Below are 9,503 nucleotides of genomic sequence, written 5' to 3' on the forward strand. Positions count from 1 at the left end.
AGTGCCCGGAGCCGGCCCGCACGGACCCCCGCCCGCCGCCGCGTCTGCCTGAGTCTGCCGGGAGCCTTGGCCGCCGCGGGGGCAGCGCGGGGCTTGCTCGCAGCCCCGGGGGGCACCGGCCCCGCCCCCAGGATGCTGCCCTTTACCTCCGGGCGGGCAGGGCACTGCTGCCCCCGATCCTGGACCCCGCGGCCCATCCCTGAGTGACTCTGGGGGGGCGCTGCCCAGGCCCAGCCTCTGCAGGATCCAGCCCTCCCCCGACCCCCAGCCTGCATGCAGGGCTGCCAGGAGCAGCCCCCTCTGAGTTGGCTGCACTGGTGCCACAGTGGGGTCTCGCCCCCCTCCTGCAGGGCCCTGCAGCTCCTGTCTGCTGGGGGGGAGGAGTCCTCCCTGGGGGCGGCAGTGGGCAGCCCCATCCTCCAGGGCTCCCCTCCGGGGCACCAAAGCCCCAGCTCATGGCAGTGGGGGTGTTTTCGGCTGCCCCCTAACCGGGAGTGTTGGTGTTGGTGTCCTGTGCACCTCCTGCTCTGGACCCTCCTGCCCCTGCTCTGCCTGGGCCCTTGGGGAGGGGCAGCTCCAGGTTTGGGCAGCGGGGCTTGCAAGGAAGGCCGTGGCCATGGGGGGCATGGGGCTGGGCTGGAGCATCTGATATGGAGATCCCTGCCCCTGCCCTGACCTGACCCCGCAGCTCCGGGTGCAGCTGTGGGCAGGAGGGAACCTTGGGAGACCCCCATCCTGCCCTCAGCTTGTGCCAGTGGTGCCGTGGTGGGCGCTTGCCAGGGGCTGGGCCCTGCCCCATCGCTCCCACGCTCGCCCAGTGCCTTCATGTGCAGGCATGTGCGGGCGTGTGCCGGCATGTGTGCGACACCTGGTGTGGGCAGGCACTGGGGCCTGAGGGGCCAAGCTGACAGTTCTGTGCTCACCCCAAGCAGGTGACACCCGGCGGCTCCACGATGAGCTGATCCACTACTGGCATGTGATGCCCTTGGTCCAGCAGGGCAGTCGAATGCTCGGCTTGGCAGAGGTCATGCAGGTAAGAGCCCCACTGCAGAGCTGCTCTCACCCCCCTCCCCCACCTTCCTGCAGGGTCCTCACGGACCCACCCCTGGGGGCAGCAGGGAGGCCCGGTGACCGCGTGCCCTCCCCGACCGGAAGGGCCGGCCCAGCCTGGCCACGGAGAGCTTCCCCAGTGTTTCCTGCACCAGGAGGAAGCTGGGGGGGGGCCTGGACAACACCCACCCCCTGCACAATGTGTGAGCAAGGGAGCGCCCTTCCTGCCTGGATAGGGGGGATGAGGCTCGGGGACCCCACCCCCCATGCCAGGGTCCCCTCCCACAGCTCTGACCCCTGAGCACCCAGCTGGGTCAGGCCCCCCCATCACTGGGAGCCTGCAACTAGTGCCCAAGGCCAGTTGGGAGGTTCAGGGGGTCCAGAGCACACGGGGCCAGGCCAGACCAGGCTGCTGGGCACTGACCCCGATGCTGCCAGCACCAGGTGTCAGCAGGAAAGGGCGGAGGTGCCTGATGGGTGGAAGTGCTGCCCCCTCCCCCCCCACTCCCTGCCAGCTCCCCTCCACCCCTTGCTTCCTTCTCCTCCCGCCTCTGCCTGCGGCTGTTTCCTGCCCACATCCCACATGCCGTGGCCCCAGGCTGCCCCTGGCCTGCCCCCACGTGCCTCGCACGTGCCCTTGCCCTGGAGTGGATTGGGGCCCGAACCCAGAGGGAAGCCCTGTGTCTGACCCCCTGGCAGCCTTGGGCTTAGAGGCAAGTCCCAGGTTGGGGTGTGAGTACCGCCATCTCTGCCCTCTGTAACCTCCCCAGCACTGGCAGGAGGGGTTCCCAGCCCAGCTGCGGGTCGCCCTGGAGCTGGAGGGAGCATGGCTGGAGCTGGAGCTGGAGCAGAACCGGTGAGCTGGGGGCATGGGTGCGGGGAGGGTGCATGGCCTTACTACCCAGGGTGGATTGGCTGGATCCTGGGGGCAGGGGGCACGTGAGGCCATCAGCCGGGTTCTCACTGTCCCCACACAGGGAGCTGACTTTGGGCACCCGGGCTCTGCTGTACTACCTGCCCAATGGCATGCGGGCCATGCAGGACTTCGGCACCCAAGTAGGTTTGAGGGTGAGGAGGGCATTATGGGCTTTTTCAGGGCAGTGCTCTTTGGGTCGGGGGCCTAGCCCCAGCCTCCCCGCAAAGCTGCAGCTGAACTCTCCATCCCTCTCTGCCACAGAACTGCTGCTACCAGGGCCGCGTCCGGGGGCATCCAGGCTCCAGGGTCAGCATCTGTGCCTGCGCCGGGCTTAGGTAGGGGATCCCCTGCCCTGCCCCCTATCCTGCCTCCCCCCATGTCAGTCTTGCCCCCGGGACTGCACCTGGTCCCTGACACCTGTCACCCTCCTCCACCTCCTAGTGGCTCGGTCGTGGTGTCCCAGAACAGGAGCTATGGCCTGGAGCCCAACCCTGCAGGCCCCCACTGGACCCACCTGGCCTACCGCACCCGGGACGTCCGGCTGATGCCACGGGCCTGCGGGCTGGGCCCCCCCAGCTCTGAACAGCTGATGCCAGATATGGAGCAGCCTCCGCTCCAAAGGGTACGTGGTAGGGAGGCTCTGTTGCCTTGTCCACAGGGGTGGGCTGCCCCCGCACTTGGTCCCTGCATCACGGGGAGCTGTCCCCCTCACTGGCTCTCACCACAGGGCAAGCGGGCAACAATGCCGGAGCAGCGCTTTGTGGAGCTGGTGATGGTGCTGGACCAGGCGGAGGTGAGTGGTGCTGGCTGGTCCCTGGCCTGCCCCAGCTGAACTGTGCCTGCCCCAGGCATCTGGGTGCTGCCGCCCCCCCACCCCCCCATGACGCTGTCCTGTGCCTGCAGTTCCGGCTGTACCCTGACCTCAAGCGGATCCAGACGCGCGCACTCGAGATCACCAATCAGGTGGACATGGTGAGTGCCCCAGGCTCCCCCAGCCCTGCCAATGCCCTAGGTCCTAACCCTGCTGCCCACAGCAGCGCAGTGTTGAGGTACAGTGCAAGGCAGTGCATGCAGGCAGTGGCTGCCAGGGGCACAGCTTTCCTCCCTGCAGTATCCCCTGCTCTTCATCCCATGCAGGGTAGCCCCAGTCCATGGGGTCCTGAGCCCACCCTCCCCTCTTCCCAGTTCTTCCAGCCCCTGGGCATCCGTGTGGCGCTGCTGGCGGTGGAGGTGTGGAATCAAGGTGACCCCATTGCTGTAGGACCCAGTGCCCGGGCCACGCTGGAGCGGTTCCTGCAGTGGCGCCAGACGGACCTGCTGCCTCGGCTGCCCCATGACAATGCGCAGCTGCTGATGTGAGTGGGGGTGCAGGGGTGGGACGTGCCAAAGGGCACAGGGACTGCGTGTCACCCGCAGAGGGGGCTGCATGTCACCCTTATGCCCGTGCTGTCTTCCAGGGGCACAGCCTTCACAGGCACAGACATAGGGATGGCATCCCAGGGCTCCATGTGCTCTGCAGCCCGGTCCGGTGGGGTCAGCGTGGTTAGTACCTCCCCTTCCCCTGCCCCAGCTGGGGCTCCCATGCTCCCCACCCCACACTGAACCCCCATTTTCTTGCAGGACCACTCCATTAGTGTCCTGGCTGTGGCCTCCACTGTGGCCCACCAACTGGGCCACAGCCTGGGTATGGGGCACGATGGGCCAGCACGGGGCTGTGAGTGCCCCGGCCCCTACCAGGACCGGAGCTGCATCATGGAGCCACCCACAGGGTGAGCATGCTGCAGGCAGGGTGCAGCATTCAGGCTCAGGCGGGTGCTGCGTTTGGGGTGGGAGGTTGCCCAGTTCCTCCACTCTTGCTTACAGGCTGCTCCCCCTGCCAGGCTGATGCCCGGGCTGAGCTTCAGCAGCTGCAGCAAGCAGGACCTAGAGCACAGCCTGCGCCAGGGTCGGGGCTGGTGCCTTTTCAATGTGCCAGAGCCCCGGAGCCTGGTTGGGCGCCCGCGCTGCGGCAACCGCTTCGTGGAGGAGGGTGAGGAGTGCGACTGTGGCCTGCAGGAGGTATGTGGCATGCTCTGGCCCCCGCTTCCCTCCCCACCGGCCCCTTGCTTATGGTGCCCCTCTGCCCACAGGAGTGCGCTGACCCCTGCTGCAATGCCAGCACCTGCCAGCTGCTTCCCGGGGCCCAGTGCGCCACTGGTGCTGCCTGCTGCCAGGACTGCCAGGTGAGCAGAGATGGGGCCAAGCCTGTCCTTGGTGGGGGGGGTCCTGGGCCTCTCTGTGGGGTGCAGCACCTGAGTATGCTGAGCAGCCCTGCAGAAAGCCCTGGGAGCTGCCTGCCCTGGCAGTGGGGCCAGCCTCTGATTCGCCCCCTCCCTTCTCCCCTCCCACAGCTGCGCCCAGCAGGCACCACATGCCGGGAGCCACGGGGAGAGTGCGACCTGCCCGAATTCTGCGATGGGCTTTTGGGGCACTGCCCTCCCAACGCCTACATGCAGGACGGGCAGCTCTGTGCGGGTGGCCAGGCCTACTGCTTTGGGGGTGTCTGTGCCACCTATACAGGGCAGTGCCAGCAGCTGTGGGGCACAGGTAAGGGGAGGGTGGGATGGGGGGCAGGAGGCTGGTTCAGGGCAGGCAGTGCGGTTGTCTCCCCTGGCACTCACAGCTCTGCTGTCCCGGTGCAGGTTCTGTCCCAGCCCCAGCTGCCTGCTTGGCCTCCCTCAATGCTCAGGGCAGTGAGCATGGGCACTGCGGGCAGCACCCCAACGGCACCTACATCCCTTGTGCCCCACGGTGAGTGCCCCCTCCCTGCTCTGCCCCCATCCTTCATCCGTCCATCCATCTGTCCATCCCCTTGATGTCTGTCCTGCAGGGATGTGGGCTGTGGGCGGCTGCAGTGCCAGGGGGGTAACGCCGCAGCTGCCTGGGGGAATGGGACCAGACAAGACTGCAGGGCAGCCCCCCTGCCCCCAGGCAGCGATGTGAGTGACCTGGCCATGGTGCTGCCTGGCACAGCCTGCGGCTCTGGGAAGGTGAGTGGGGCAGGGGTGGGGGCGGGTACAGCCGTGGCACGGGGGCTCCGTGCACTCTCCTGATGCTCTAATACCTTCACAGGTGTGTCTTGAGAGCCGGTGCCAGGACGTCTCCGTGCTGCAGGTGTCGGCGTGCCAGTGCCATGAGCATGGGGTAAGCCACAGGGCAGGGACCCGAGTGAGGCAGCTCAGGGGAGCCCCAGTGCCAGGCTTGGGCTCAGGCTCCATGTTGTCCCCCAGGTGTGTAACAACCTTGGGCACTGCCACTGTGAGCGGGGCTGGGCCCCCCCCAGCTGCGAGAGCCCCGGGCCAGGGGGCAGTGTGGACAGCGGCCCCCTGAGCATGGAGGAAGGTACAGCGGGGCAGGAGCTTCATTGTTGCGGGGGAGGTGTAGCCCGTGTGGTCAGCTTGCTGCCATCACGCCGGGTCCCTGCTGGGCACAGGGAGGAGAATGGGGCTTTGTGTGCGGCCCTGGGTCAGCCCTGCGGGGAGGCTGGCGGCTGGTGCCTGCATGTCCTGATGGGCTGTTCCTTGGCAGGGGGCAGCGCCGTGCCTGCCGCCCTGCTCCTCAGCGCCATCCTGCTCCTGGCGCTGGTGCTAGGGCTCTGCTACGCCAAGCGCGCTGGCCTGCACAAGCGCCTCTGCCAGCTCAGCAAGGGCACCAGCTGCCAGTACAGGTAATGTCCTTACCCCATGCTCCCCACAGCAGGCCACCTCCTCCATGTCCCTAGTGAACCTCGAGCAGGTCCAGGACCCCCCCCCATAGGGTCTGGGCACCAGGATGCAATACTGACTCTCTTCTCCCTGCAGCACCGAGGCCGAGACCCGGGTGCAATTCCTGGGTGCCGGAGTCTCAGCTGATCAGAGCCGGTAACATCCGTGCCGGGGGGGGCTACAGCTGCCGCCCTCAGCAGCTTCCTCCCCCCAGCCTGGGTGCAGGGCTGCCCTCAACCCCCGACCCTGCTTCTCAGAGGGGCCCGGTGGCTGCCCTCCCCATTGCTGTGCCCTGCCCTTGGGGTCAGTGTATCAAGCCCCCTGCACAGTCCCAGAATTAGACCTGGGCAGGGGGTTCATCTGGGGGTCTCTTCCTGGGGGCCCATGGAGGTCTCTGAGAAGCAGGATGCTGCTGTGTCCCATGGCTTGAGGCTTAACCACGCTGGTGGCTGGGTGTTGGGGTGCTGTGCTGTGCTGCGCTGTGCTGCGCCGCGCCGGTTCCCCGTCCTACCCTCCCTGGATATGCCCACCCAGGCTGGCCCAGTGCCTTTGGTCCTACATCAGGTGCAGGCATGGACTGCCCCTGTCACGTCCGTGCCCCGGGGTCAGCTTCCAGAGTGCAGGGGCCAGTGAATGTCCTCATCAGGCCCCACCTCTTAGAGCAGGGGCAGGAATAGTACCCAGGAGTCCTGGCTTGTGGAGGGACTGTCCCCGGCAGCCCCCCAGCTCAGGGAAAACCAGTGCCAGGCTTCCACTGCCCCATACTTGAACCCATGTCTCCCTGCAGGATCTCCCAGCCAGAGCTGCAGTGCCCCAGCCAGGCCCCCCCTGAGCGCCCCCGGCCCCCACAGTGGCGCCAGAGCACAGAGCTGCAGGTCATGCACAGTAGCACGGTAAGTGTGGGCCCCGCAGTGACCCCCACCCAGGGGGAACACCACTGCTGGGGCTGCAGGTAAGGTGGGGGTGTGGGGGAGCGGCACGCACGGCTGATGGGCTAGGGCGCCGTGACAGGGTCTGGAGGTAGATGCTACAGGTGATGGGTGCCAAGGGCAGGACGCTGTGCGTGATGGGGCTGGGGCTGGTGGGGGGTTGCCTGTGCTGGGGTCACAAGGGCTGGGTGTGCAAGGCTGTAGATGAAGGGGGTGAAGAGCCTGCGCCACAGGTGATGGGGGTGCCTTGGGTGCGTGTGATGGGGGGGCGATGGCATCACTGCTGCTGTGAGCTGGATGGAGTTCTTAGAGGGGCCCAGCAGCCTGCACCCAGCTCTGCCTGTGGCTCCCCGGGGGCCCAAGCCTGTGTGGCCTCGTTCTCCACATGACTAAGCAGACCCCAGGCCGGGGGAGGCTCAGCCCTCTCCACCAGACCAGCCCTGCAGCTGCATCGTGGCAGGGGGAGCCCAGCGCTGGGGTGGGGGCTCCCTAGCAGGCAGCACTGTCTGTGCCCAGTGTGGCACTGCCCAGTCAATGCCCACTGCCTTGTGTGGGTCCCCACTGTCTGCTCTTCGCTGCCTGGACCCATGCTGTTGCCCTCCCCGTGGGGGCTGCCCTGCAGCAGGGGTAATGAGCCCCCAAGCCCCCTGGGCACTGTCTGCACCTGCCCTGGTGCCTGCTGCTGCCCCCATGGTACCAGAAGGGCCCTGCCCAGACACTGGCCCTACTGTCACTTCCAGCCTCCTCGCTGTGCTCTCAAGGGACTCCCCCAGCAATGGCCCCGGGGTCCCTTCTCCCACCGGCTGCAGGCCTCGCTGCGGGTACCCTGTGGGACAGACCTGAGCTGGAGCCGGATCCCCGGGTGGGGGTTGGGGGTCAGCGCTCTGCTCTGGGCTGTGCCGTGGGGGGGTCTGTCGTGCTGCCTCTCACAAGCTGCATGGCTCGCACTGACCGCACGTCTGTAACTGCCGCTGCATGCGCCCGTCTGCCGCGCGTCTCCACCTTCTCTCTGCAGCCTGCCCCCCTCGGCGCCGCCCGGCCCGACCCGCCCTCCAAGCCGCTCCCGCCTGACCCGGTGCCTAAGGCATCCCAGGTAACGGCCCTCGGCCCAGCAGGCGCAGGGACACACCGGCTGCTCTCGTTTGTCCCATGAGGCTTCTGCATGACCCTCACGTGCATGCTCTCACCTGGCCGAGGGCGGGCGTTCGGGGGGCTCATCCCCCAGCTCCCACCACGGCGGATCCAGCTGCCTGCTCCCCAGGGTACCGGCTGCTCTAGGTACGCTGGGGTCAGACAGGGACAGGCCTGCAGGGCACAGCTGCCCCTCCCGCTGCTGTCCTGGCGCCAAACCCTCGCTTGTCCTGGACCTGACACCGGCTGCAGGACCTGGCACTGTCCGCAGGAGCACGGTGCTGGAAGCCTTCCCTCGTGTGGCCCCGGGCATCACTGCCCCTCAGTCTGCCAGCACCCAGAGCTCCCAGCCCCGCAGCACCCCCGGCATCAGCCCCCCCTCTGCCAGGCCCTGTGCTGGGAGGCAAGTCCGGCCCCTCCCTGCAGACCCCGCGGCCGTGCCGCCATCTCACTGAGCCTGCTCTCTCTGCCAGGCCAGGGGCTCGGACAGGCCACCCCCCCCCACGCGCCCGCTTCCTGCAGACCCTGTGGTGAGAGGCACTCAGGTAACCGTGGCACCACCGCGGGGCTGGTGACGGTGACAGTTGTACACACGTGTGGAGGGTCCCACCGGGGCAGCAGAAGGCAGCAGCACGGGCACAGGCAGGCAGGGTGCCCACATGGGCACACAGGGCAGGGAGGGAGCAGGCGATGGACTAGCTCTGTGCCCTAGTCTGGCCCTGGGCGCTCCCACCCTCCGTGGCTGAGGCCGGCTTCTCTCCGCAGGCTCCCGGTCCCGCCAAGCCACCCCCACCCCGGCGGCCACTGCCCTCCGACCCGGTGGGGGTCCTGGGCGAGGTGCCTGCGGTGCCTTCCTACGGCCCCCGCGTCCCGGTGTTGCCATCCAGGTGAGTGCTGAGTCCCTCGGCCGGGTCCTGCCCGGGGTGGGCGTCACGGCTGTTTGCTACCGCCTGTTTGATCTGTCCCCAGGCCGGCGCCCCCGCCCCCCGCTCCGGACCGCTGACGCCCCCGCGCCGCCCGGCTCGGCCCCGCCGCCTGCTGGACTCGCCGCCCTCCCGGGCCCCGTCCGGTCTCCCGCGCCCGGGGCAGAGCCCGTGGGCACCGCGGAGCGCTGTTGGCGGTGCTCTGCAAGCTGCAATAAAGGGGATGTGCACCGGGCCGGCGTCTCCTCCTTTGGGAGCCGGGCGGGCCTGACCGAGGGGACCCTGGAAGCCCAAGCGCCCGAGCCTGCCCGCATGGGGACGTCGGGAACTACATTTCCCAGCAGGCCGCGCGCGGCTGGGCATCATGGGGCGGGGCCAAAAGGAGGCTGGCTCCACCCTGTCCCGGGCTGGGATGCGCACGGACTGGCTCGCGGCTGCTCCGTGGGTGGGCTGTGAGCAACGCCCCCCTCTCCCCCTCACGGCGGGATCCCGGGCCTGAGCCTCCGCCTGCTCCACCCCAGGGCCCCACTCCCAGGGCCCCGGTGCTGAGCCCCCCGGAGCGGCTTGGGGCCCGGCGCCTCCGGCCCCCCAGCCGCGGGGCAGAGCCCGTGCGGGGGCGGCTTAGCCCTGCGGCCCCTGCCCCGGGGCCCGGGGCACGGAGCGAGCTGCTCGGGTCGCTGCACCGGGCGTTGCAGCTGCGCCGGCGGCCACCAGGTGGCGCCCCGGCCCCGGGGACGTGGTGCGGGGGCAGCCGGAGGGGGGCGGTGCCCCTTCGTCTCCTCCTGGTCCCCCCCGCCCGGTGGGGCCGGCC

General features: G+C 68.7%; 1 protein-coding gene across 1 annotated transcript; it reads left to right on the top strand.

The window, feature by feature from the left end:
* The first annotated feature begins 899 nt into the window (after positions 1-899).
* ADAM15 (ADAM metallopeptidase domain 15) lies at positions 900-8,784 on the top strand. Its single transcript, XM_019556852.1, has 24 exons — positions 900-1,033; positions 1,821-1,906; positions 2,028-2,106; positions 2,228-2,301; positions 2,408-2,588; positions 2,694-2,759; positions 2,870-2,938; positions 3,152-3,321; positions 3,424-3,508; positions 3,587-3,735; positions 3,847-4,024; positions 4,096-4,188; positions 4,357-4,552; positions 4,648-4,756; positions 4,836-4,995; positions 5,078-5,149; positions 5,236-5,347; positions 5,534-5,672; positions 5,806-5,865; positions 6,497-6,602; positions 7,654-7,731; positions 8,243-8,314; positions 8,535-8,656; positions 8,739-8,784. Exons 1-24 carry the CDS (start codon positions 980-982, stop codon positions 8,770-8,772), a joined length of 2,544 nt encoding a protein of 847 aa, XP_019412397.1. The 5' UTR covers positions 900-979; the 3' UTR covers positions 8,773-8,784.
* Positions 8,785-9,503: the final 719 nt, after the last annotated feature.

This window comes from Crocodylus porosus, unplaced genomic scaffold (assembly GCF_001723895.1).
Source record: "Crocodylus porosus isolate Cpor-Errol unplaced genomic scaffold, CroPor_comp1, whole genome shotgun sequence".
In the NCBI taxonomy this organism is placed as follows: domain Eukaryota; kingdom Metazoa; phylum Chordata; order Crocodylia; family Crocodylidae; genus Crocodylus; species Crocodylus porosus.

Coding starts and splice junctions, on each gene's coding strand:
- ADAM15 (XM_019556852.1), top strand. CDS start 980: ATGCCCTTGGTCCAGCAGGGCAGTCGAATGCTCGGCTTGGCAGAGGTC. Junction 1,907..2,027: donor CTGGAGCTGGAGCAGAACCG/GTGAGCTGGGGG, acceptor GTCCCCACACAG/GGAGCTGACTTTGGGCACCC. Junction 3,736..3,846: donor ATCATGGAGCCACCCACAGG/GTGAGCATGCTG, acceptor TCCCCCTGCCAG/GCTGATGCCCGGGCTGAGCT.